Source organism: Phodopus roborovskii, unplaced genomic scaffold, assembly GCF_943737965.1.
Source record: "Phodopus roborovskii unplaced genomic scaffold, PHOROB, whole genome shotgun sequence".
NCBI lineage: Eukaryota > Metazoa > Chordata > Mammalia > Rodentia > Cricetidae > Phodopus > Phodopus roborovskii.
In genome coordinates this window covers 2,011,800-2,039,145 of record NW_026125506.1, presented here as the reverse complement: position 1 = coordinate 2,039,145, position 27,346 = coordinate 2,011,800, and the positions used below count along the sequence as shown (strand labels likewise).

Genomic DNA, 27,346 nt, shown 5'->3' with positions numbered 1-27,346 from the left:
TTTGTCATTTTATTTCTCAGCCCTTGGGGATTTGTTTCGTAGACCTGAAACTCAGCATCACAAGGTTGCAAAGCACCATGGGTATCTTGAGTAAACTGTCAGCTGAGACTCCTATGGCTACATCCTTGAGCCTGGACCCTGTTCTGTACCTCATTCGAGTCACTTACACCTGACAGAACCTGAGCCCTCTCCTGCAGCTGCCACGGAAGAGCAAGGTCCTTCTCAACCCTCAGCTTGGGGACGGTCAGGAGGGGCTTCTGCGTGGCCCAGGTGGCACGCGGCTGCGCATGGCTCACAGCAGGTTCACCCCATGCTTCAGCAGCTTCCTCTTGGCTTTGCCAGCGAGGCCGAAGGCACAATCCTGAGGGTTCGGGAAGCCGGAGCTGCGGGCGGTGGGTGCCAGCTGCTGGAAGTAGGTCTCCTGGGCGGGGTTGCAGCAGGCATACACAGCTGTGGAGGCGTTCCTGTTGCGGAGGAAAGGACGACAGCTCAGGGGTGCCAGTGTGAGTGCTGGCTGGCCGCCCCAGCACCCCTAATGCCTGCTGCAGGCCAGCTAACAACTGTTCTCTCTTCCAGCTCACTGGGGGGTGGGATGATGCATGGTGGCCTGAGGAGGCTGAAGCCAGGGTCTGGAGTCACTGAGCAAATGCACACTGAGGTTGCTGTCTACACCGCAGCAGCACAGCAGATCAAACCCGGCTCATGTCCCTCACCCACCAGCCAAGGAGCCTGGGCTTAGGAGGGTGGCTGACACGCTCTACTCTGATGCCTGTGAGGTGACAGGACTGGGATGGCCATCCCCACAGGGAAGGAATGGCACAGGAGGACCTGCATGGGTATTGGAGAAGGTGGGTGTGGGGTAGCCAAGGAAACCACAGCTGCATCTTGGTAGCCGAGCTCCTGACAGCATGCCATGTCCCGCATCCCTGAAGCCACACCCCCCCACACATTCGCCCACACCAGCATCATTCACATCATTGCAGATTTAATCCCCCAGGCTCCCGTGCCCTTCCCCCACCCCCAAACCTGGGAGTGAATACCCTAATGGGGAAATCTGGGAAGGAAAAGGGTTACTTTACCCCAAGGATATGCCACCCATCTCATGAATATTCATGAGAACTCCTTAAAAATGCAACTCACAGGGTCAGAGGGATACCTGACAACCTCAGTTCCATCCTGGAACCCACAGGGTGGAAGGAGATCGCCAACCCCTGCAGGTTGTCCTCTGACCTCCACATGTACAGTATGGTGCACATGTGAACATACGCACACACACAGACATGCATACACACATACGACACACACATGCACACATACCACACACAGAGATGCAACACACACACACGTACACACACAGACACATGCACATTACATACAGAGACATGCATATCACAGAGAGTTATACATGTCACATGAGATCACATCGCACCACACACACTGTAAAAAGACCCGCAACCGGTACCCACTATGCTGCTCCCGCATTTTCAGGACAGCCCGCACCGACTCCTCTCCGTGCTGAGAGAGCTTCTGGGAACAGGACCGGAAAGGCTCTCACCTGTTGACGGACCCACCCGGTCACCTCTGCTTCCCCGTCTTCCTGTCTTGAGGCTTCAGCCTCACAAGCCTCAATTTCCCTGACTCTAGAATGCAACACTTGAGTGGGAGGCTGCCTAGGCTCCTTCCCTCAGCTGTCTCCTGCTGGACGGGGAGGAACCTCCAGGCTCTGGCCTGGTGGGAAACCTGTGTGGCAACGCCAGCTCTCCTGCTGGCAAGCAAGCAGGGAGCCCCTGGCTTTACCCCAGTGTCCACAGAGTCTGTGTACACACCTTAGCATGTACCATGGAGCCTTGGGCTCCGCCCCACACTGAACCCTCTCGGCTCTACAAAGGTGAAGCGGGGCAGATGTCAACGCTCCCTTGCTGCCGCCTCCCACTCAACAGCCACACACCCAGCACACCCGGGCCCCAGAGCGGCGGGCTGCAGATGTGAGTCACACCCGGGCTGCGCTATCGGCAACAGATGACACCGGGGGCAGACAGCTGGCGTCAGTGGGTTTCACCAAGGCTCTGTGTGCTCCCACTGAGCCCCCACCCACGGTCTCCCCACAACTGGTGAGGCCAAGGGGGAGGGAGCATGCAGCTCAGCCATGGAGGCCTGCGGTCAAACCCCTCTAACATGACCGGCTTCAGAAAGCATGGAGAGAAGGAAGGGGCGCAGCTTGTTTTATCGCCCAGTTCCGGGGATGGCGCACAGGCCGCACCAGACACCTGGGAGACGAGGTAGTGTGACAACAGGGAAGGAAATGGAGCCTGGGCCGTCTGCCTCAGCCATGGAGGATGAGAACCAAGACACAGGGCCCCAGAGCAAACGGAGACCCCGGCTGGCCCCGGTGCTGCTGGGCACCGGAGAAATGTCTGCTTCTGAGATCTCTGCAGGGACTTTGTTTTTGTTTGTAACTGGGGGCCTGCAGTGCTGTCTGGCCCATCCTCAGGAATGGCGCAGCCCCGTGCCCTCTGACAGTGAGGACTTGGGTTTTTGTTACTGTTGTGACCTGCATATTCGGATCAGGGAACACTCAGGAAGACCTGATCCACGCATGCGTGGGAGGGTGGCCTCCAAAGGGACCAACCACAGTCACCACCGAACGATGAGGACTGTGGCAAAGATGCTGGGGGGTGGGTGGGGGTACAGGAGCTCACCTGACTGTCATCTCGTAGAGCATAGGCAGCTGGGCAAAGTCGGAGTGCAGGACGTTGACGGCCTGCAGAAAGCGACGGTCCTGGGGAGCGACCACTAGAGGCAGGTTGGCTTGTAGGAGGAGACAGAGGTGGTGAATGGCAGCCCTCCCTGACTCCTGGGGCCCAGTCCTGGACATGGGGGGCATTGTGGCTGAAGCCTGAATGTGGGTGAGAGGCCTGGGGGCAAAGAGCCCAAGTGGCCGCCCTACCGCTGCCTCTCCTCCGCTGCCTCTCCTCCGGGAGAGAGTGCTGCCAGCCACCGATATTTACACTCACAACAAGGAATGAGTGTTTGCCAGGGAGCTCAGTGGCTGAAACCCCCCCCCCCCCCCCCCGCTGTGGCCGGAGGGCTGTGTGCTACAGTATTACCATGACTGGGGTTGGGTTCTCCCTCCACCCATGTAGAACCAGGGTCCCTGAACCTGCCCCTTACCAGTGAGCACGCTCTGGATTCGGTCGTAATGCACGAAGTTGTATGTGCTGCCTGTGGGGCTGGTCTCGTCTCTGGGTAGTGTCTCCTTCAAGTGGACTTCCAGCCCGTTCAGGGACGCCAGGCTGCTGTGGTACTGCAGAGGGGTCAGGAGTGGGTCACAGGGTGGCAGACCCAGTTAAAAAGTGAGCATCTAGATGATGCTCAGTGGTCACTAGACCTTAATGAAAGCAGCCAGTGTCTGCCTGAGGCACCCAGTCCCACACATGCTCCTGCTGTTTGTTTGAAACAGGGCTTCCCTGTGCAGCCCTGACTGCCTGGAACTTGCCATGGAGACCAGGCCTCGAACTTGTGGAAAGCCTCCTGCCTCTGCCTTCTGGGTGCTTGAATTATAGGTGTGCACCATCCCCATCCTCTTATGTTCATACATACATGCTGTACATACATACATACATACATGTTTTCTTTTTGTGTGCATGCATCTGTGTGTGCGCCGTGTGTTATGTGAAACTCAGAAGAGAGCGTCACATCCCTCGAGCAGGTGTGTAGGCAACTGTGAATTGTGCAGTGTGAGTGCTAGTACTGAACTGGACAAGAACCAAGCGTTCTTAATTGCTAAGTCACCTCTCCAGCCCCATGGTCTTGGATTTGTAAAGTAAGGGTCATATTGTGTGATGATGAAATGAGCAGGCTCTAATTTAAGAGAAGGGAGGCGTGGCAGTACTAGCCCAGAGCCCCAGCACTCGGGAGGCTGTCGTAGGAGGATCACAAATTTGAGGCCACCATGGGTGGAAGAAAGGAAGAAGAGAAGGAGGAAGAAGAAACGAAAGAAAAGAAAAATTACCCACGATGCCACCAGCAGTGGTGGCTGCCTAGCCGTGGCTTCCCAGGAGCCCCCAGGCGACTACCCGTTTTGCTTCATTTAAATGTTTACTTATTTTTAATTTGTCTGCCTTTCGTGTGCAGAGGGCGAAGAGCATCAGGTCCCCTGGAGCTGGAGTTTAGGCAGCTGTGAGCTGCCTCATGTGGGCGCTGGGATCTGAATTCTGGTCCTCTGGAAGAGCAGCGAGTGCTCTAAACCCCTGGGCCATCTCTCCAGCTCTGGAACTGTCTGCTTTAACAATACTGGTGTGTTCCCAGCGTTTCCCAGCACGGCCTGGGTGAAGCTCCTCGTGGGTTAATCTCGCCCGTGAAAAATGTGCAGCTTCTACAAGGACCGACGAGTGCTGTCCGTGGCCTGTGCTCAGGGGCTCTAAGAGGCTGCAGGAACGACTCAGGCTCCGTCTCAGGAGCCCCAGCAGTAAGTAGTGAGTGAGCAGATCCCCATGAATAAACATAGCCGCGCCAGGCACTTCAACCACGGGCTTCCGAAGTGTACAGGTGTGGAGGCCCCCTGCCCTAAAGGCCGGGACACTTACCAAAACTGGGTTAGCAGACACAAATGAGCCTAGGCTTGAAAGTTGTGTGTGCCTGGGGGACTGGGGTGGCATGACACTGGGACCCGCAGGGACCTGAAACCAGCCACTCCTCAAACTGCTAACGAGAGACAGGAAAAACTGGACCACAGGGTGGGGCAACTAAACCCTGGTCTCTAAATGCATCAGGCTCTACTTCCAAACTCTCTGCCTAACTTGTGATTGAGACAGAGTTGCCCAAGCGTACACCATGAGACAGATGATGTAAGAGGGAGGAGACTTCTCTGATGAGCAAGTGTTGTCACAGACACAGGGCCCTGGTAGAGCCCAGGTGACCACCTGTTTATATTTGTTACAGTATTGTGAGAGGTCACAGAAGGCCACAACCACACCCTTCATACCCTGATGCCCCCGCACGGCCTAATGCGGCAGTAATTCATAGGCTCCCTGCAACCCTGGGGATACACTGGGCACAGAGCTGAAAACCAGGCTCAGGGACACTAAGCTGCCCCCTGGCAGGAGCCTCCCGCACTTCCCTTTGAAAGCACAGCTCCCAGGCTCAGGAGCCTGTCACCCACTGCCCTGCCTGCTGTGGACATCTGTGTGGACAGAACGCAGCAGGAAAGATGCTTCGAGAGTAGCTGAGGCATTTCTGACTGTAGTCTACTTAAGACAGGCACGGGAACAAGCCTTTCCTATAAAGCAGACTTGGGGTCCGTCTGGTTCAAGGTCACTCATTTAAGCCACTAGCGTATCTTCCATACCCTGCACCCCATCTCCTGGCCTAGCAGCACCAACCCTCCTTTACAGGCCAGCTGGAGGCTGCGGTCATAACACTGTGGCTGGCCTTGACAAATGCCTCCACACAGCAGAGGACAGGGCCCCCTCCTCTCAAGTTCTAACCTATCAGCAAGAGCAGACAAGCCTGGGGCGGAGGGGTGAGAATCAGCGGGAATTCAGGACCTGCCATGTGCATGGCCCCCACCTCACAAGGCTCTTTTCCTCCCAGCACAGGGGTTGCAGGGTGTCCTCTAGAGACACCCTCAGCTTGGCTAACACAGCCCTCCAGCCTGGCGGACCACCCCTCCCCAAGGCACCCTGGGCCGAGTCTCTTCAGAGCGGGGGAGGGTCGAGGCAAAAAGAGGAGCATTCTTCTATCTGTTTTTCTGCATGCAAACCTCAGGCCTTTGAAGCAAACACCCCTGAGGCTCAGCACAGTACGAACTGGGGAAACTGAGGCACGGAGCTGCCCCGTGTGAAGAAGCCGCAGCCAAGGCCCTTTGCAGAGGTGGACACAGCCACCCACAGCTATGCTAAATGAAGACATGTACAACAAGCCTCCACTCTGGGCCATGGGCAGGCTCTGTGGAAGGAGACAGAAAAGTCGGGGTCGGAGGAGCTGTCCAGCAGCCTGCCCTGTGCCCCAAGGTGACCGGCTCCTCAGTGGAGGGCCACAAGGCATGCGTGCCAACGAGACCGCCTCGGAATAATGTGGATTTAAGAGGAAAACAAGTGGGGCCCCAGAACACCGTTCGCCCTGCAGCAACGGCTCTTCCTGCCAACCACAGCAAGGCTGTTACCATAGCAACTCTATCGCCAGCCAGCCTGGGCCTAGACCTGCGAGCTCAGTTCACTGCTTCAGGAAGGGGTGGCCACTCAAAAAGCTCTCTCCACAGCCAGTTTGGATTTCAAATGCACTCTGGGAAGGCGTACAAAGCCACCATGTGAGGCTGGGTCTAGGAAGGAAATGAAGGGTTCCCGGGACCCCCACCCCAGGCCGTGACGTGCTGCAGGAGACAGATGCTGGTAGCAGTGCCTCAGCTAGGAGCTGAGCCAGGAACAGGGCAGCTCAGCCCAGCCTGCAGTCTCTGGCTGCATGACCTCACCACCTCAGAGTGGGAGGCTAACACCACTGCAGGCTACTGAGAAGGAAACAAGGCCCCGAGGGACGGCTGTGTGCAAGACTCTCCTGTTCACTCTTCCCTTCCCCAACACCGGAGCTCAGAGAGGCCGCGGGAAGCCGAACAGCAAGAGCCCAACACTGCCTGCCCGTGCTATGATGCGCGTGCGGCTCACTCTTACACGCCCACAAAACCTCACAGAAGTGGGCACTACCCTCAGCCTCACTACATAAACTGGGGCGGGGTGGGGGAGGTCCATGTTCCTAGGAGGAAGGCGAGGGTACAGAGGAGCCCGGGGACACTCACCACCTCCTCGATGGCTGCAGTGTCTCTGAGAAGAGGCTCCTCAGCCAACAGCGATAGCACCAGCCCGTTCACACTGTGAGTGTAGAGCTTCATGGGCCAGAGCCCTGCATGGCGGCCAGCTGGGGACGGCTCGAAGCCGCTTCTGTCTGCAGAGGTGCAGGGGCCCTGAGAGTCAGTGGAGCACAAAGTGCATGCTAGGGCTGATCGGCACCCACGGCGCTCGAGGCTTCCAAGGCCACACCGCTCCGCACAGGGCTCCGCACAGGGCCCCGCACCCACAGGATCTTGAGGAGGAAGTACCATAGGCCTGCTGCCGCTCCTGGGGAGAGGGTCCGTGCCAGGAGCGTGGGTTTGCCCGTTGGAGATGGGAAGGTCTGAAAGCCTTTCCAGCCCTCCGCTCCCCGGGAGCCTCTCAAGAGAGGAAGGGTCCAGGCGGCTGCACACTACTGTGTCTTCAGGCAGCATGGGGGCCCGGTGGCTGGTGAGGGCAGCTCCCTGATCACCCAGGGCCGGCATGGGTGGGAAGGCTTCCTGAGCCTCTGAGATGTGGATTTCAGACAAGTCCAGTTCCTCCTGCTGCAGCCTGCTGCTGCTGCCAGAACCCGGACCACAGGCAGCGGTGCACAGCCCTGCAGCGGCCGCAAGTCCCTGCTGCTCATGCCCAAGCAAGTGTCCATCTGCCCCCCGGCCATTCAGCCACGCTCCGTCATGGGGTGTGGGCTCCAGGATGGTAGCTGATGTCCAGGCATCTTCTGCCCGGGCAGGGGTGCTTTGATCCCAGGGAGGGCACGGAGATGAACTTTCCCAGAGGCTGGCAAACGAAACAGAGGTCACATCAGCAGAGTGTGGGACAATGGCCTCTGCGGGGACATTGAGGCTCCGATCCCTGAGAGGCACAGGCGTCAGTGACAAGTAGCTGCCACCCACCATGGCCAAACCACAAAAGTAAAGAAGGGCAAAGACTGGTGAGGGCTTTATCATAATGAGCTCGGGTCACTGACTGGAGTCTCCTGAGAGTGGCTCACACTGGGTGTCACACTGAGTCTGCTGTGTCCCCTGAGGCTAGGACAGCTCTGGCCAATACCTCCACAAGATGGTGGAGGATACAAGTAGGGAGCACACGGTGTAAGAGGACCACAGAACCTACCTAGTCTTCTGCTCCACCGTGAACTCGTGGAGGCTAGCGACTTCCTCCTCGCTCACAAAAACCCGGGTGATCTGCACATTGGGGGGCAATGCTGCTCCTGCAAATAAAACCAACACGGGCAGCGATCCCCTGGGGCCTGGGGGCCCTTGGCACTCACATGTCTCACTAACACCACACCCGGTGTTAGTTGCTCCCTCCCTTAGCCCAAAGTCCGGGAGCTGCAGCCTAGATGCTGTGGGCAGTGGGGGGAAAGGAAAGTGTGGAAGCTTCAATCAGACATGACGTCACAAGAAAGGGCTTTCGTTCGGCTGCCAAGGACTCCCCAGATTCAGGTTGGGAATGCGGCCAGAGCTCTCGGGGACACCACTTCATCATGAAGGAGGTAGCAGTCACCACACCCCAGGCCCTGTCTAAGGAATGTCACAGAGTGGAGTCGAAGGGGGGCATGCCCAAAACCATGGTGCCAAAGGGCCTAGACCCATCTCACCTGTGACCTATGAGAGAGGAGACCCACAGGGGGCTGGCTGCCCTGTCCCAGGCTCACCCCAGTATGAAGGCAGCCTACCACTGCCCACCTCACCACGTACCTGCTTCCTGTGGGGCAGCCTCTGCTCCAGGACGTCTCTGAAACAAACATACACTCGGGTTGGTGCCAGACACCACGTTCTCCTCTTGACAACCATTAGGAATTCATGGACCATCTGCTCGAGGGAGTCAGCCAAGCCCAGGGAGCTGGTGTGACCCTGTGCCAAGAGCCCAAGCAGATGGAGAGGGGACACTGGCTTCTCAGAGCCCAGGAGGAGGCAAGAACTGGGCCCACTCGGGCTTCAGAGCTGCAGCTCTGAATTGTTAACCTTCTCCCATAAAAGACCAAAGCCAGGGTTCCCCACCCAAGCCCACCTCTGGGAACCTGGTCTAGAGCACAGCCACAGAGGCTGGGAATACAGCTCAGTGGCAAAACTCAAGGCCCTGGGCTCCAATCCCCAGCAACAATAAACAACAATTTATATCCTCTCTTCCTAAAGCTCACAGTCCTATTAATACTTGGGAATTCCTTTTTTAGTAAGTGCCTTTTACTTCTCTGAGACATTAAATTCAATCCAGTATTTCCACTTAACACAGTTACAGTGACTGCACTCATCGTCAACTCTCTGGCTAAGACCTGAGGAGGTCTGCGGTGGCTCATGCAAGCCGACTGGCCCTCAGCCACAGACCAGACGCTAGCCGTTCCTCCACACAGGTGAGAAAACACGTTTCCGGCCTTAGGGGCTGTGAGCCTCTGTCCCGACCACTGATCGTGGCGTCAAGCTCGACACAACCACACTCGGTAACACCAGAAGGCCAGTCAAATCCCACCCGCTGGCTTCCCCCTTCACTAGCAGGCTAAAAGGGCTGTCTTTCCTCAGTGTGGATTCCCAGGGAAGACGGGCAAGGGCATCTCCGAGCTCCAAACGCTGACAGCGAAGGCACCCACTGGAAACCAGGGCCCACCCAGGCGCTGAGTGGCTACTCACTCTCACGGTTGAGAGTGAGGCCAGAGAAGCACTTGAAACCGAAGTTCACAGAACAAGCCAGGCTGGCAGATGAGCCTGGGGCCCTAGCAAGGGGAGGTGAGGCGGATGGGTCAGAAGGTCTCTATGTAGATCAGGCTACCCGATGGGAACCCCATCTCCAAAATCAAAATGAAGCAATTTATCAGAGAGACAGAGTCTATACGGAAACTGCTGGGTGAGAGCTGTGGAGCCTGTGCTGCTGTCTGGGGCATTTTCTCCCTTCCCAAAACAGGGTCTCACGGCGCAGCCAGCCCTGGCTGTCCTGAGACGCGCTTTGTAGACCAGGCTGGACTCAAATTCACAGGCAGCCACCTGCCTCTGCCTTTGGAGTATGTAACACCATGTCACCTGCCTGTGGGTAATCCTATTCTCATTGGTCACACACACACACACACACACACACACACACACGAATACACAAGAAGCTCCATGTCCCCATGCCCTTCCCCCCTGTCTCTTCCTCCTTTCCTCCAGTTTTAGACACAGTATGCAGCCTAGGGAAGCTCTGCACTCACGATTATTGTCCTGCCGCAGCTTCCCAGGGCTGGCACGAGACACAGCGCCACGGTCAGCGATCTCCCTGTCAACTAGGGAGCATGTTCTTGCGGTCTCTCCGCCGTCAACACTATGCTAGTGGGGGCCGAAGCACTGCTTGGCTCATAAGAACCAGGGCACAAGTCCACCACACAGGGCAATGTTCGTGTCACCCTTGCTTTACTCCTTGCCCACCACACCTGCCCACCACGTGGGGCCAGCCGCCCTCGGCTCCATGGCAGGGGTTCCGGGTCGGCCTCCCGCCAGGTACCTGGTCTGCAGGGACGGTCTGGTGAAGCAGGACCTTGGCGGTGAGGGAAGGCGGGAGCTGGGAATTCACGATCCTGCGGGTAAGGCACAGGGGTAAGAACACCATGAGAGGAAGGACTGGGGGCCTCTCGGCTCCAGAGATGCCAGTGTCCCACTGCCCAGAGAGCAGAGGGGATCAGTGTGGCAGCCTGTACGGGGTTACCGTGTGGCGCTGCCTGCCACACCGCTGGCCACAGGCACAGCTGACAGAGACAGAAGATCGTCTATTCTCTGTGCTGGGCGTGCTGGCACGTGCTTTTAATTGCAGCATGGGGAGGTGGAGGCAGCCTGTCTTTGGGAGTTCAAAGCCAGCCTGGTATACATAGAGAATTCCAGGATAGCCAGGGCTACAAGGTGAAATACTATCTCAAAAACAAAAACAAAAAAAAAAAAAAAAAAAAAAAAAAAAAAGGGTGTGTGTGTACTTATTACATATGTGTGTACTATATAAGTACATATATATGTATGTGAGACAGAAAATATGAGAGAGAAAACAAAACTATTTTTAAATGTTTAAAACATTATCGTGGGGTGTATATATGTGTGTGTGCGTGCACGTGCACACATGCACTCACAGGCAAGTGTTACATGTATGTGGAGGTCAGAGGACAGTTTGGAGGCGTCAGTTCTCTCCTTCCACTGTGTGTCTGAGAATGGGACTCTGGTTACCAGGCTTAGCCGCAAGCACCTTTAGTCACTGAGCCACCTTGCCTGCCCACAAACACCACCTTGTCAAAGGGACGCACAGAGTCATGCTGAGGAGACCGGGGGAGAGGAAAGGGATGATGTTCATGGGGGTCACTGCTTCTCCCTCCACACCTGGCCACTCTGTGATTCTCCCGAAAGGATCTCCACTTACCAAGAGCAGAGACTGGGGCTCCCAGTCCAAGATGGCGGAGCCGGGAGGAAGAGAAGCCATTGCTCACCCCCCACTCTGCCTCTCAGCCCTGCCCAAGGCCCGGCCTGCCTGGGCAGTGAGCAGTAAGGAGAGGCTGCCGGGCCCTGCGCTCTCCCAGCCTGAAGACAGCTGGTGAATTTGGTGGACGGCTGGGAGCATCTGGGCAGCACCAGACACAGCCTCTACTGGGAGAGCTGCCCACAGCATCCTGCCCACTGACACTTCACCGCGGTCCCTGTCCTGAACCGTTCCCAACTGCATGGTGATGCACCCTTGGCCGATCTAAGTGGCCTGGCATTGGCTAAACAACTGCAGAGAGTACCGATTGGAACCAGTGGAGACACAGGTGTACACAACTCACAGTCCTTTGTAGAGGATGCAGCCAGCCAGGACGTGCGGTGAGCGCTGGCAGGTCTGTAAGATGAGAGCTGCTTTCAGCAGCAGCAGGGGCTCGACCTGGGGAAGACAAGACATGTGCCCAGCTGAGGGGGCCACAGCCCACAGCCCTTGTAAGGAATCAGCTGCTGGGCCCTGGAGGTCACATGAGCCTGCGCTGAAGTCCCCAGACACTGCAGCCTCCCGGCTCCCTGCCCGGCTGACAGCACTGAGGTGAGTGGGCCAGGCGGTCAGGACTACAGTAAGAAAGGCCACACGCACAGAGTGACCTCACCCGCACAGTTCCAGACTGTGCTCAGTACCAGGCGGCCTTCCGAGCTGTCCACAGAAGCGGGAAAACCCTACGGCAGGCCCAGCACAGTGGGCTCTGGAAATGCTGAGTCCCGGTGCTTTCTTGGGCAGTGACATGAAAGGTACAGAGCTGAGCTGCGCAGGCACCCAGGCCATTAGGTGAGTGGGATGGGAAGTGGGATGGTTCTCAAAGGCAAACGAGTCCAATGCGGGCCAGGCACTTTGATGGAGTCAATAAAGCCTTGCCAGTTGCGTGGAGAGAGAAGGGGCCTTCAGGCCTGCGTTCAGAGGCGATGATGGCACTCCACTGCCCAAATATATATTTCTTTGTGCGTGTTGGTGTATCCTCACTGGCCTTCGGCGGAGTCCTGGAAGCAGGACTCCTGGTCCATCGGGGGACGCTGAGGGTCTGAGAGGCACCTGCCTCACCCCACCGCATGGGAACTGTTCGTCAACTGGAAACACATGTCCTCCCATGTCCCTCGCTACATGCTCTGACACCAGTGCTCTGCAGTACCTCACAGCCCGGTCCCAGCAGCCCACACACACACACACACACACACACACACACACACACACACAGCCCTGTGGTTTGTGGGCTGTGAAGAGGTGGGCAGCGGCCTTACTTTGGTGTGGTCCAGATTCCACAAGGCGTTGAAGACCCTGTGTGCCTCACTGGTGCCCCTGAGGACCTGTGTGATGAAGGTGTCCCACTGCAGGCTCAGCTCCTCCTGAGGACGGCTCTGACACCGAGATGGGGGAGGGGAGGGTGTCAGCAGCTGAGATCACAGTGCAGACCCTTCAGTGAGGAGCACCCACCGGGAGAGGAGGGCGGAGGGGACACACGGGGACACAGGCCTCCCCGAGGGGCTCTAGGGTGTGCCACCTTGTCACACAGCGCCAGGTACTGTAGGTGCCAGGCCCTGTATTACAGAAGTGGGCCCAAGGAAGGCCTGGGCCCAGCAGTGCTGAATTTGAAGGGCCCAATGCCCCGCCCCTAGCAATCTGCACTTCTACCTCGTAGGCCAGGGAGACAGGGCCCATGTAGAAGTGAAAGAATCCGATGAGTTGATCCAGAAACTGCCTGCAGCTGACATCAGAGAGCTCCACACCACAGCCCAGAGCCTGCAGACGGAAAGCACAAAGACAGATTTTCTCTGAGGCCACAACCAGAGTCCAGGCTCTCCACGGCACCTGCAGCAGGCCCACCTAGCCAGGCAGGAGAGCACCAGCTTGCAATCCCAGCAGTTGGGAGGCTGAGGGATGATGACCAGCGTGGGTTCCATACAGAGCGTGTTCCAGGTCAGCCTGGGCTACCGTGAGAGTGAGATCCTGATGGGCAGCCTGAGCTATGTACAGAGCCTGTTCCAGGTCAGCCTGGGCGACAGTGAGATCCTGTCCAAAAACTACATCTTCTAGAGAATTACGCCATGAAGGACTGCAGCATGGCTCATCAGTGGAGCATTTACCTAGCATGTGTGTGGTCGGTCTCACTATGGAAACAAAGTGAGGAAGAGTTATTGGATCAATGGACTCGACCCCAAGATAGAAACAGGGGGAGAGAGAGCTTCAGAAATCCACAGTGACAGAAAAGAGCAGAGAACAAAACAAAACCCACCTAGGAGCTAGGAGAGCAGCAGACAGCCTGAGCTGCACAGGTCATGGGTGGGGGCAGGGGGAGAGAAGCCACAAAGTCCTGCTTCCAGGACAAGCCCACAGCCCTCACAAGGGAGACCGGGTACGGGGGCATGGATGACGAATCAGTGGCAAAGGGAAAGCCCACATGTCACAATGCTACACCGCAGTTCCCTCTGAGCCTGCAACCTTCCATCTAGGAGGGAGGCTCTTTAAGATTGGGCTGTTTACAGTAGAACACTCCATCCTGCAGACAAGCTCCTTAGGCTCAGGAAGGAAACAACTCACAGCTGCTTCAGGAAGTTCCTGAAACGGAGCAGATCCGCCATGCCCCGCCCCTCCCCGAGAGGATACACGTGGCAGTCTGTTCAGAGTCTCTCTCAGAGGAGCCCGGTTTCCTGGAAGATGCTCAGACCAACTAAGGCACAGGAAAGGATGCTCTCCACCTGCTGAGCTGCTTCAGAGCTCGGCTGTGCAGAGCTTCAGGTTTCTAGCTTTGTGAGCTGTCGCCATCACTGAATTGTCTCTACTCCTGTCAGAACCCCCTAATGCACCTACATTCCTGTGAGTAACTCCAGAAAGCTCACCAAACAGGGCTTTGCTGGGATCTATACTATGGTCTACCACGGCCGCCCTCTCTAGGGTAAGTAATAGCTGTACTGGTTAACCTTTTGTCAACCCGACAAAAGAGTCATCTGAGAGGGAGTCCCAGTTGCGAAAATGCCTCCATGATATCGGACTGTGGGCAAGCCTGTAGGTCATTTTCTTAATTAGTGATTGATTGATGGGGAGGACCCAGCCCACTGTGGGTGTGGCCATCCCTGGGCTGTGGTCCTGGGTTCTATAAGAAAGCAGGCTGAGCAAGCCATGGGGAGCAAGCCAGTGAGCAGCACCCTCCATGGCCTCTGCATCAGCTCCTGCCTCCAGGTTCCTGTCCTGCTTGAGCTCCTGTCCTGACTTCCTCCAGGGATGCACAGTGATACGGAAATGTGAGCCAAGTGAACCCTTTCCTCCACAAATGGCTTTTGGTCATAGTGTTTCGTCCCCAGCAATAGTAACCCTGACTAGGACCACAACTGTTTCATCTCCCCAGGGAAAACACACACACACACACACACACACACACACACACACGCACGCACACACACACACACACACACACACACACAACCTGCCATGGAGCCCGATGGCTGAGACTAGAGTCTGCAAGAAATAAAACCACGGAGCTTTACCTCAAGCTGCACCTGCTGTGAAAGAACTGTCAGCCTGACCTGCATTCTGCCTCGGTAACCACTTGCTGCCAGACACCATCTCTCACGGTCCCGTATGCTGATCTGTCACGCAGACCAAAACTGAAAGCCAGCAGCAATGAGGAGAAAAGTCAGGAGTGATGCCACACCAACCGATAAATGCCACGAGTGACCGCAGGTGGGCGCTCGGGTTCTCTGGGCTCCCTGAGGCACCGGTGGGGATAAACTTCACTCTCTGGTCTCAGGTGTCTGTCCTGACAGTGGCCTTTCCCACAACAGCTGAATGCCATCTTGCTGAAAACTGAGCTTATCTGGCCCGAGGTCACGGGACACCCACAGGTTGGGAGCTTTGGTGTGGCTGTTATAGCCCCTAAGTGAGGGAAGGCTCAGAGAGGTGCAGACAGCAGGGGAAGGGGACACTGATGAGCTGAAAGGTGTAGGTGGTAGGAGGTGGGCAGAGGCTGGGAAGCGCATTAAGAGACACAGCCCTGTCCTTGGTGGCCAGGAATAGATCTCACTAACTGAGAGCAATGTTGGGGGCTTGATAGCTCTGAACCCAAGCCGAGTGGGTGGGTGAAATCTGCCTGTCAAAGCTGCAGAGCCCCAAGAACTCTGAAGTTGGAGGGTGTGCATGACACCCACAAAAGCGTCCTTCCTGCGGGTGATTAACAATCAGAAGGTCTTCAGAGCAGGAAGGTGGGTCCCTCTTCTGTACAAGTCTGTGCATGTGGGCGACCCCTAGACTAGAACATCAGCCACCTCAGGGTGGGCAGGGTGCAGGGAGGGTAAGAGAGTCCACCTGGATCAAGGACGCAAAGCTGAGTGTGGCCAGCAGAGCTCACTTCTGCCCACGTATGGGGACAGTGGACCCCATCCGACCCAGACGGAGCAACGGTGTGAGCCACAGGAAAGCCTGGCTCATCCCTGCCCCTCAGTGTTCACACAATAGGCATCCCCAACGCTTGGAGACAAGAAAGGAAAGAGGATCCGCTCCGTGCTGGAGCTTTTGTTGAGGGTGGTTTTTGGCTTTTGAGGGTGAGACAGTTTTCTTACTGAATCCCTGCCACAACTGTTCCTGAGTGGAAGTTTTTGCAGTTGTGGCTTTATCTGCCATCTCCTTGGCGCATTCGTCCGACCCCATTTACAGAGTTTCCCACTCTTGTTCAGCAGTTTTTGTTTAGGGGCTTACTGGTTTCCCTTTAAGATCACAGTGTCTGGGCGGCCTTCTCAACTGTACTTTCACTGTAACCGCGGGACCCAGGTGGCTGCACAGGGCACAATTCTGGGGTGGCTTTCCCTTCCTGGGAAACTGAGGTAGCTTGCTGTGCAAGCCCCACCCTTCAACACCAGCCATGGCATCGGGAGGACGCTCATGCCACTGGGAACCCAGCGAGCACGGAGGGAGTCCCAATCCAGAGGAACAGACTCAGATTGCACCCAAACGCACGGCGAAGGGAAGCCAGGAGCCGGGAGCCTCGTGGCCGTTGGCCCCTTCCCTCCCTCCCAGGGCTCCTGCCCAGCCCGCACAGCGAAGGGTCTTCCTGGCTCTCACAGGGACACAACCGATGTGCCTGGCTGAGAAAGCCCAGCTGCTGTAGCTTTCCTTTGAAACTCGATGTACACAAGCTCCAAGGCCAGGCTCTATCCGGTTCCGTTTCACCACAAGCCCCGCCCCTTCCAAGCCCCGCCCCCAGGTAAACCCGTCGCCTAAGGGTTAATGTCTAGACCAACAGTCCACATTCTGCTCTGCCTGGGCCAACACTGGGAGACTTGGGGGAGGTGGTTGCCAGTGGCTGTAGGGCCTGGAGGATGAACAGAAGGGGCTGCTGTAGCCGGAGAAGGTGCTGAGTTTCTGCACCTCGGGCATTAGGGCCTGGAAGGGGGAAAGCCCTGTCGCCAGGACAGGAGGGGCTATGGAGTCCCAAGGCCAGGACCTCACCACCTGGGACACCAGGAACAGAAGACCCACCCTCTTCTACCACAATCAAGGAGGCGGGGCTGCTGGACCACCATCACTTCCTGCAAGGAAGGAGGAGCCTGCTTTTACATACGAGAGCGTCTATCACAGGCCTTGCCTGGCCAGGAAGAAGGCCATTTGCGACTTTCGGGTGAGGTGGCCAGAACTGGTTCTCCTAGCCCAGAAGAAAAAGGAGGAGGGTCTCCCCCTAATTGGTCAAAGCCTCTCTGACAGACAGGTCCATGAGGCCAGTGCCTGCTCCTCAGAGGTCAGCATCAGCAACCTAGACCTGGAGAGTAGTCCCAGTGAGGGCCTGGACTCCACAGGAGGGTCTGCTGTGAGCTCCCAGCCCCCACATACAGAGTCTGCTCACATGACCATTCTCAACAGCTATCTGAGGCCAGAGTCCATGACCCGGCTGGAGAAGAGGGTGAGGAGGAAGACAGTGGTGGCCATGAATGACCTGGGACAGGAGATAGAGGCTGTTAAGAGCCGGCGGTCAGTACTGATGATGGACATCAAGGAACTGAAGAAGGAGATGGCCTGGGAAGAAACAGAAACCAAGCCCTTCCTGGAGCGCCTGAGGCAGAAGGAGGAGGAGAGCCAGAGGAAGTATGACTCCCTGTGGAAAGATTACATCCAGCAGTGTCAGGAGGTCAAGGACAGGAGGCAAGAACTGGTCTCTGCCTTCGCCTCCCGCACAACCAACCTCCAGAAGCAGCTGCTGCGGAGCAGGAAGATGGAGGTTGGCTTCAGGAGGAAGCTGAAGGCCCTGAGGCCTGTAGCACAGGTAAAGGAGAGCCAGGACCAAAAGATCCAGGCCTTAGAGCAGGAGGAAGCCAGCATAGTGGCCGACATCCCCTTCATGGACCGGGAGGCACACTTGCAATTCCTGAAGGATAAAGCTGCCCTGGAGAAGCAAGTGGAGGAGCTGAACCTGCTGGAGTCAGGCGAGGGCATCACCAGGGAGCTGAAGAAGAAGGCCAAGGCCTTGGCAGCTGTGGCCAAGCAGGCTCACAAGGACTTCTGTCAGGGTATCAACGCCGAGAACCGGTGCCTGCAAACACAGCTCCAGCAGCTGGATCGGGAATTCCGTGAGCTGGAAACCAGAAAGGAGGAGCTGGAACAGGGAAAGCAGCGGTGGAAAGAGCAGCAGTGGTACCTGGAGGCCCTGGCCCGGGGGCGGCAGCGCCTGCAGAGGCGGGAGTACGGCCCCCCCAAACCGCAGGCTGCTCCCCACCCAACCCAGGGCAGACTACTGGAGGCCAGGCCAAAAACCAATCCCAAGTAATGGCTGCCACGTCCCAGGAAGCAGGCCGGAGCTGAAGTTGGGGGTAGCACACAAGAAATGAAGATGCTATCTATCAGGATAAAGCAAAGGGGACAGAAGTCCCAAGGGGATGGAGGGCGGGGCTTCTCCGAGGGCGGAGGGGTCCTGGCCTGTCTCTCAGGCTTGGTCCCCTCACCCCAGCTGAAAGGTCTATCCTAACCGACGGAAAGCTTCACAGCTTTCGGGAAACTTTGTCTTTAGACTCTGTCCCTTCCATGACAACGCGTTCCCTGTTGTGGTGGAGACTCTGGTGCTCAACCCTGCTCAAGCGTGCACTTCATGACAACAGGCGTGTTTGTAACCGGCACCTTCCACACAGCCCCCATCTCTCAGTGGTAGGGCTGGTGTCTTAGGTGGGTGCTGGGAGCCATTTGGGGAACGGGTTCTTTGCATTTGTGCGTGGCTGAGGCTGGATTGGTCTGCAGAGCTGTGGGTCGTGATGTGGCGTACGGCCCTGGGTTTGGGCTGTGTGCACCTGCGTGCCAAAACATACACAGCTCTCTCAGTCCTGGGCATTGCTTCAGGCATTACATTGTAGAATTTTAAGGTTTACTTAGCTGTAAAATGAGCTCATTTAAAACTGTGCTGAAAATGAATGGCCTTATGTACCTTTGGCTTACAGATTTACCCTGCACGTGAAATGCTTTGTTCAAACAGTTACTGAGAAATAAAAGCCTGTTTTATCATTACCTAAAACAAAAGCCTACTTGTAACTAGAAAAGTGTGAAGGTGAGAGGGCACAGTAAGAAGCGAGGTGGGAGACGGAAGCGAAGTGTGACAAGGAACGATTTAGTGTCAGTACCGGCTGTCCATTTCACTGGGCGCTGGGCATAGTGCACCGGAAGGATTTAAGGCAGAGTGGCACCGTGGCCAGGGGGTCCAGCAGGTGGCTGTGTCCTAGTATTGGAAGGTGATGGACAACCGTCCCCTCTGCCATCTCCATCCAGTTCCTATGCAGCATTTACTGCTGTGTGTTCTGTGTGGCCCCGAGTAGGCGTTAGTGGTCAGAACCGAGCAGCAAAGAACTAAAAGGTTGCTGGCAGGTCATGTGATACGGGCCCCAGTACCCCACCCAGCGCCTGCCTGCCTCAGCACCTCATGAACACTTAGTCCAGTGTGGTGGCTTCCGGGAGATTTCAAGCAGTCCACTTTCCTCAGCACCACCCCTAAGCCCGCCGATCCTAACAAAGCTCTCTCGCGCGTGCTGCGCGTTCTCTCTCGCTCTCTCTCACTCTGCCTTACATATATTCCTGCCTCCTGGCTGTTTCCAAGTAGCCAGGGGCCCCAGAGTCCTCATCTGCTGAGTCGTAGACTTGCCGCTCTCTTGGCAGATTAGGTGTGTGTGATCAGTGACCTGCAGGAAAGTGCCGGCTAAAGAGGCTGCCTGCCAGCAGTAACGGTGAGCTTGCTCACCATGGGCACAGTATTCATTCCGAATGTGCTGGGTGAGGCTTGCGTAACAGGTGGATGGTAAGCAGGCCTGCCTGGCACTGCTTCATAGGAGATCTGTGGCTGACCTCGGGTCCAGGCCGTGTGCAGCCTGGTTCACCCCACCCTTCCTTTTGTGATCTATCTGCAGCAGCCAAGTCTTCCGGCTGGCATTCATTTTAAACCACCACAACTCTTAGACATGAGGCAACTCTTCCCTGGGGTAGAAAGAGAGAAGGAACACTGCCTCTGCCTCTCACTGCACAAGGCTGGCCGGTGTTTTCCTGACCTAGAGTAGAGAAAGACGCAACACAGAAAGAACACACAGTACAGTCTATCTCATCATCATAGACACAAAAATTTCCAGGTCTGGGAAACTAAGGTCAAGAACACAGTGAGAGCCAGCCATGGTGGCACATGTCTTTAGTTCCAGCACTTGGGAGACAGAGGCAGTTAGATCTCTATGAGTTTGAGGCCAGCCTGATTTACAGAGTAAGTTCCAGGACAGCCAGGGCTGCACAGAGAAACCCTGTCACGAGAAACCAAATAAATAAATAAATAAACAAATAGCTCAGGGCCTTCAAGCTCAGCGCCAGATAAAGTACAGTGTGAAAGCGATCCATCCACACAGTCAATACAACCCCCATCAACATCCGAACAATGTCCCTCAAAGAACTCAGAAGGATAATCCTAAAGTTCACATGGCAAAAATGAAAACCAAAAAACCAGGTCCCGATGAGAAGCAATGCCAGGCCTGTCAGCACAGAGCCATAGTCACAAGACCAGCAGAGCACTGTCACAAAAGCAAACCCGGAGGTTAATCAAGGAGAACAGAGGGTTCAGCAACACACCCACACGCCTTTAGCCACCTAAGCTTTCAGAGAGCTCTCAAGGAAGACAGCTTCCTTAACTAAAGGACACATCTGGGCTGGAGGACAGCTCAGTGCATAAAGGCACTAGCTGCCAAGCCGGATAATAAGAGTTCAATCCCAGAGACCTGCACAGTGGATGGAGAGAACCAACTCCAGCGAATTGTTGGCCTCTTACCTACACACAGCCATCACAGCAGGCATGCTATGGTACAGAGGTACAGACACACAAACACACACACACACAGCCTGAATGAGTATCAACATGAGTTGGTAAGATGTGACACCAGGTGTGGTATTATGTGCCCATCATCCAATCACTTGTGAGGGAGAAGCAGATCGGGGTGATCCGCAATGCACAATGTCCCCATAAGTCATAAGGAAACCATGGCACCTTCAGAATCAGTAGAAATCAGTATAGGAGGCAAAATAATGGCTTTTGGGATCCTATTCCTCACACTGGGTGGCTCGTCCAGCCTTAATACACGGGGAGGTGCTTATCTTACTGCAACTTGACATGCCATGCTTAGTGGATACCCATGGGAGGCTGCCCCTTTCTGGCAGAAACAGAGGAGGAGTGAATTGCGGGTGGAGGTGGGTGGGGAGAGGGAGGAGAAGGGGGAGGGGAAACTGCGCTATGGTCGGGATGTAAAATAAATAAATAAATGTAATGAAAATAGTTTTGGAAGGATAAGTGTCACATGTTTTCTGCAGACAACTTAGATGTATTTATATTTGGGGGGAGGTGGGGAGGTAGCGGGTCACAGAAGACACGTGAAGATTCCCTGGATTGGATCACAGATGGTTGTGAGCCACCGTGTGGGTGCTGGGAACTGAACCTAGGTGCTTGGGAAAGCCCGACTACTGAGCCAGCTCTCTAGGCCCATAGGCCACGAAGTCAGGGGCGGGGTTATGGAGGTCATTAGGAGGTAAGAGGAAATTTTTTTTTTTGAACAGGGTCTCACTATGTAGCTCTAGCTGTGCTGGAACTCACTGTGTAGACCCGGCTGTCCTAGAACTCACTGTGTAGTACTGGCTGTCCTGGAACTCAAGAGTGCTGGGATTAAAGTTGTGGTCATCAAACTGGACCAAGAAGACAACTTTTAAGGAGGTTGGAAATTGAGACACAATGGAACATCGGTAACAAAAACTTGGGCAGAGAATAACTGAAGGGCACCCACGCCATAACGTGACCTGCTGCTGTGTGTGCTGAGATTAACTTAAAAACCCGTCTTCTGCAGCTAAGCCGACCCCACTGCAGCAGGGCTGCCCCCACAGACACCAAGCGCTCGTGTCTCCCGGCAACGGGGCTGACCTGAGTGTCCATCCCTGCTCACCCCAGGCCCCTGTTGGCTCAGGCGCACTCAGGCCTGCTCTGTGAGCTGTACCTGTGCTGGCCGCCCTCCTGCCGTGTACTGAGACCACGCGGTGACACTGCATGTTAAAATACGGAGAGCAGGTAACAGCGCTGAGGCAGTCCCTCGTGAGAAGACGATGCGGAGCTAGAATGAGAGCCTGCTGGGAGGAGGTGCCTTAGAGCCACTGGGCTGGAAGGAGTCACTAGGAATGGGACATCTTCGAGGAACCTGGATGGAGAGGAGCCCAGGCTGTCCTGTGGTGGGAGCCGCCCCTACTCACACCCCCGGACTGTTCTCTGCACTCAGGACTCTCCAAGCAGAAGTGATGGCGCACGGATGCTAGATAACCAGGTGGATGAAAAAAAACTATCCCTTGACCTCCACTCTCACCACCCAAGACAGAAGTCCGGACGGGTTTATAAACACAAATTGAGAAGCAAAAACAATTGAACATTTTTTTAAACGATTGGAGACCAAAATAGTCTCGGGTAATAGTTTCTCGGGTTGCAGAAGGCAACAGCAACAGAAGATAACAGTGACTGGACACCGCCAAAACGGAGAACAGCTGCTCACCAAGGAAAAGTAATAGGTCTCCACATACATACACATGTACACAGAGATACATGCACACACACGCACATGTACACGCACACACCAGACATGTGCAAGCTAGATAAGTAAAAATAACACGAAGAAATCCCCCACATCCAGCAGCAGGGCATATCTGAGGTGTTTGGGGGAAGGGGCTGTGGTGTAGCTCAGGGGCGGGGCATGTGCCTGACATGGAGAGGCTCCCAAACCTGCTCTTCAGACTTGACTTACCCACAAGTAGTCCCCATCCACCCTGATGGCAAACTTGAGCTTCCGCAGGCGGATGAGCGTGGGCGGGGTGCCAGAAAGGTCCCACAGGCAGCGCACAACGCCGGCAAGCTGGCCACAGAGCAGCTCCTGTTGGTCTAGCAGGGTCTGTGAGAGAAGCAAAGGTTGGTCTGATTGCTCTGTGCAGACCGGCATCATAGTCCCTGGCCGATAATAAAATAGTTTTTATATTTTTTAATGACTAGCGCATGCGTTTCTGTGTGTGCTCGGGTGCGAGTTGGGCACCTACACTGTAGCACCTATGTGGAGATCAAAGGAAGCCACTTTGGAAGCCACTTTTCTCTTCCTTCCACTATGGGTTCCAGTGCAGTGAGGTATTTGCCTGTGAGCCTGTGACAGTAGCCACGCCTTTTGGGCGTGGTTACAGGTGCGGATGTGACCAGTTATTAACAGGGGAGGATCGAGGATAGGGACCTTCTCCCCTCCCCCGGGGTCACAGTATCAGGCAGACAGGGTCTGCATCCTTGGAGCAGGAACAACGTGGACAGTCACTTACTGTTTTCTGTGTAAGTCTGGTGAATTCATAATTTCTACACCTTCATTCCAGAGATTTAATTCAGGCTTGTGTTTTGACCTGCTGAGCCATCTGACTAGGGGTGTGTGTGTGTGTGTGTGTGTGTGTGTGTGTGTGTTGGTTTTTGTTGTTGTTAAGACAGTGTCTTATTGTGTAGCCCTGACTATGCTAGAACTCACACAATGTAGACCAGGCTGATCTCAAACTCAAGAGATCCATTTGCCTCTGCCTTCCCAGAGGCACCTTTAATCCTAGCACTGGGAAGGCAGAGGCTGCGGCAGGTGGATCTCTGTGAGTTTGAGGCCAGCCTGGTCTACAAAGATAGTTCCAGGACAGCCAGGGCTACACAAAGAAACTTCTAAAAAAAAAAAAAAAAAAAAAAAAAAGAACAAAAAAATTTGAAGTGTTCACAGCTGCCAACATGTAGAGTTTGTAATAGTCTCCAATTTTCTGTTTGAATAAAACCTTCTTGAAACTAGCTGACCAAAGACTTAAGGACAGGAAACAGACAAAAACCTCTGCTTCTGATGTCGAGGAAGACAGGAGGGACTGAGCTGCCTGGGAATTAAGATCAAGAGTATTGCCTGGTGGCACAGGCTTATCAGCCCAGCGGCTATGCAGACTAAGAACTTAGTGAGGACCTCTGTCTCAAAACTCAGAGAGATAAATAAATAAAAAGAGGGCTGGGGAGAGAGAGAAGAGCATGCATGTGGCCCCAAGTTTCATCCCCAACATGTCTTAAAAGAGGCCGTGTGTGTCGCCCAACGGCCCTGCTTACCTGGGAGGGATAAAAGTAGCAGATGCCAGCTCTGGTTGGGTCTCCTTCTCCCTTTACCTTGGAACCATCATACAGAAAAAAATAGTTCCACCTGGTAAGGAAACAGAACGGAGCCATGGATCCCCGCTGGCTGGTGACAATGATAAGTTCACGACACTTCCTCTCTTGTCTCTGGCTCTGGGAGGGCTTGACGCTCAGCTGCCAGGGAGAGTCCAGCAGATAAACCCACTGCAAGTGCAGCAGAGGCAGACTAAAGATAAGCCTGTCCCCAGCCACCAGCTCATGTGCAAGAGGAAGCAGCCACCCCTGCAGGGAACCAGGTCACCCACTGCGAGTTGCTCTTTGAAACCCTCACCCCTAGCTGCACAAGCACAGGCCGCGCCATGCTTTCTTGCCGTCTCTCTAGGCTCTGGTAACAGCACAGGCTGAGGGGTCGTCACTGCACTTTTCTCCTGAGCATGCTCGTCAGAAGCAGCCCAGAGGACTCACTCAACAGGTGCCTGTGGAGGACCTGCAGCAGGCATGCTCGTCTGTAACGGGAAGACAGCAGCCTTTGAAAGGCGACAGAAAAACACTGCTCAGCCTCCAAACCCGGCCAGCAGCTCAGTCTTGCTAACTCCCCACCCTTCCAGATTTCTCGGTGTAAAGGAATCTTTCTTCGGAGTTTCTAGCACCTTCTGCACTTTTCTGAATACTTCCACCAACCCAGAGGTCTCACTCTGTAGCCCAGGTGGATCTCTAACTCCACAGCCTCCTCTTGCCTCTGCCTCCCTGCCAAGTTCTGGGACTGCAGGCTCAGCCAAGGATGTCTGGGTCTGGAGGAATCTTACCCTGAGGTGAACATCACCTGATTGCACAAAGTGCATTAGGCAGGGAGTGGGCTTCACTTTTAGTCCTCAGACTCAGACAGCACACCCTCGAAGCCAGAGCATGCCTCGAAGGAGACACACACTGCCACTGGGCTTGTTCTCACAGGCCCTCCCCTGGACCTCCGTCCACATTCCTCCTGACAGGCACCTGTCCCAGCACCATCCATTTTCTCAAGCTCAATGTGCAACGGGCCCACTGTGGACCACCCATCCACCCGAGTCATCCCCACACTCTGAAATCAGCCCCTCTAGGTACCCAGCACCCCAGGCCTCATGTGGAATGGCGCCACGTGTAAGCAGCCCCTGTGTCTGCTGAGTCTAGAGCGGCCACACCTTACACTGCCACCTCAGGAGCATTTGCTGAACCAGAGTATGAATGAGGATGAAGCTACAGAGGGCACATGAGGGAACCGAGATGCTGGCAGACGTTTTGCAACAGCCTTAGGAGCCAGACTGGGCGAACCTCAGCTGTAACCACCATGCTTCTCCACAGAGGAGGCCACACCCAGGTGCTCATCAAGGCTGGCTGTGCCACCACAATCGTCTACCTACAGCGGCCGAGGTGGGGTCTGCGAGATGTTCTGGGTTATGATTACTTTTGCTGTATTAGGGATTGCACCCAGGGCCTCTCCAATGCTAGGTGAACACTCTACCACTGGGCTATATCCCCAGCCAAAAACTTGCAAGGTGCAAACACATAAGCTCTGGAGAGACATGGCTTCCACGATTAATGAGGACGTTGTAGGCAGAACAGTAAGACTGGCTGGCCCAAGCTTCCAGGTCACTCAAACGACCCCAGAAGCAGCCTCAGGCGGGGGCCTTGACACTCACCACGAGGCGGACGTTATCTCTGGCGGTGTGGGGGTGGCCATTTACTCTCCACCCGGCCTCATCCTCTTCACCTGGTATCCCTCCTAGAAGCACTTCTCTGTCCCCAACTGGTGTCCCCAATCCAGTGACTCCAGACACAGTCACATCCCGTGATTTCTGCCACTTGCTCACTTTTCATTCAATATGAAAACGCAACTTCCCCCCCCCCCAGGGCAGGTTCAGTTCCAGGAATATCTCTGCATCTCTGAGAAGTTCATGGGAGAACAGACTGAAGACAAGATACATCTATTCAGCAAGGTAGACATGTAGTTTGGTTTCAGGATCATCCATATGTCTGACCGCACTGGGGCCTCTTCCAATTCCTCTCAGGGAGTTTCCACTGGGTACAGAGGCATATCAGATGGGCAGAGGCGTCTTCTGATAGGCTCTCTAGCTTCACCAACAATTCAAAGCCATCCAGTGGATTCCTTCAGAAGTTTCCAGTTCACACACCAGCGTCTCAGCTCTGAGTAAACACAAAGAATCGATTCTTTCAGAGACCCACGAGCATGCATGTGACCCACAAGGTTCAATGAACAGTTCATCTCAGAAGCTGTGCTTCAAAATAAAAAGAAGAGCAGGTAGCAGCTACTTCAAAGCCCCTTCATTTTTCAGCAGGAAACACGGTCAGCCTTGCAGAAGGGAAATTAAATGGCAAGCGTGAAGGCTCTGGGTGTTAAGGAGCCACACAAATCAAATGGCTGCCAGGCTGGCACTGAGAAGCCTAATCTGAATTCATGCCGTTTTTTCAGGATGCAAGAAGAGAACTTCCAGAGTAGCATGGAATGAATGCCCAGTCAGAAAGGAACCTGGTCTCGCTTACTCTAATGCTTGGCTCCTCCGAGGAACTGTCCAGAGACAGGTGGTTCAAGGTGTTAAAATTACTATCCGTGAGTCCAAAACCCCCTGACAGCAGTCTTGCACTGTGGGGATAACACTAGGAGGGAACACAACAATGGCTTAATCCCTGCACTTGGCAGAACTTCGATAACTTTCATCTACAGTCCTATTCCCACTTCCTCCGGTTAATTCCCTCAGGGTCGCGGTCTCCAAAGCGGGCCACACAGTTCTGACATCTGCGGAAACATAGTGTGTTAAAGTCTCTTACGGAAGGAGGCATCCATGCCATTCTTTAATCCCAGCACCAGGCAGATAAGACATGGCTATAGAATAGGACCCTGTCTTAAAAGCAAGCAAAGTCCCTGAGGAAGAAGGAAGTGCCCGGCGGAGATCCCCTATGAACCTGTCACCTCCGTTTACAGTCGCCTCGCTCTGGAGAGCGCACAGGGAGGGCGTCTGCGCAGGGGCATCTCAGGTCCTGGAACCAACCCACTGCCCGCCCCGGGTCCCAAAGGCCTGGTCGGAGGACCAAGCAGCTAGTTCTCAAGGGTCCAGATGAGGTCCGTGCTCATCTTGTGGGCAGGGACCTCAAAAGGCCCTGGCAGCCTGGGAGGTGACAGCACGGGGACGGTGCGGACGCGCGCGGGGCCGGCGGCGTGGGAAGCGGCCTGCAGGGGTCGGGTCAGGAGCAGGGCTGAAGCCGAGCGCCCGGGTCTCTCTCTCGCTCACCCCCTCCCGCCCGCTCACCCACCCGCCGGGAGCCCGGGGCTCGGGATACCTGCGCCCGGCAGCCCCGCGACGGCGCGCGGCCCCACCTCCCGCCTCCAGGGTCCCGGCGGCGGCGCGCGGGC

At 55.3% G+C, this 27,346-nt stretch overlaps 2 protein-coding genes across 2 annotated transcripts; one reads left to right on the top strand and one right to left on the bottom strand.

The window, feature by feature from the left end:
- On the bottom strand, positions 1–27,343 carry Hps4 (HPS4 biogenesis of lysosomal organelles complex 3 subunit 2). The gene is made up of 14 exons (XM_051176431.1): positions 27,274–27,343; positions 25,617–26,121; positions 23,917–24,007; positions 22,568–22,711; positions 12,936–13,043; positions 12,545–12,661; positions 11,593–11,687; positions 10,296–10,368; positions 8,525–8,561; positions 7,938–8,034; positions 6,791–7,601; positions 3,172–3,304; positions 2,700–2,808; positions 1–464 (listed from the first exon to the last, which is right to left on the bottom strand). Exons 2-14 carry the CDS (start codon positions 25,655–25,657, stop codon positions 293–295), a joined length of 2,028 nt encoding a protein of 675 aa, XP_051032388.1. The 5' UTR covers positions 25,658–26,121; positions 27,274–27,343; the 3' UTR covers positions 1–292.
- LOC127215938 (coiled-coil domain-containing protein 121) lies at positions 16,717–18,596 on the top strand. Its single transcript, XM_051176432.1, has one exon. It carries the CDS (start codon positions 16,717–16,719, stop codon positions 18,049–18,051), a length of 1,335 nt encoding a protein of 444 aa, XP_051032389.1. The 3' UTR covers positions 18,052–18,596.
- Positions 27,344–27,346: the final 3 nt, after the last annotated feature.

What these genes read in the sequence shown, in the direction of transcription:
- Hps4 (XM_051176431.1), bottom strand. Translation starts at nt 25,657, where the DNA reads ATGGCCACCCCCACACCGCCAGAGATAACGTCCGCCTCGTG. An exon ending in TGGATGGGGACTACTTGTGG is followed by an intron (nt 13,044 to 22,567) that starts GTAAGTCAAGTC and finishes TTCCGTCTGCAG; the next exon opens with GCTCTGGGCTGTGGTGTGGA. An exon ending in CTGTCTCCCTGGCCTACGAG is followed by an intron (nt 12,662 to 12,935) that starts GTAGAAGTGCAG and finishes TCTCGGTGTCAG; the next exon opens with AGCCGTCCTCAGGAGGAGCT.
- LOC127215938 (XM_051176432.1), top strand. Translation starts at nt 16,717, where the DNA reads ATGGAGTCCCAAGGCCAGGACCTCACCACCTGGGACACCAGGAACAGA.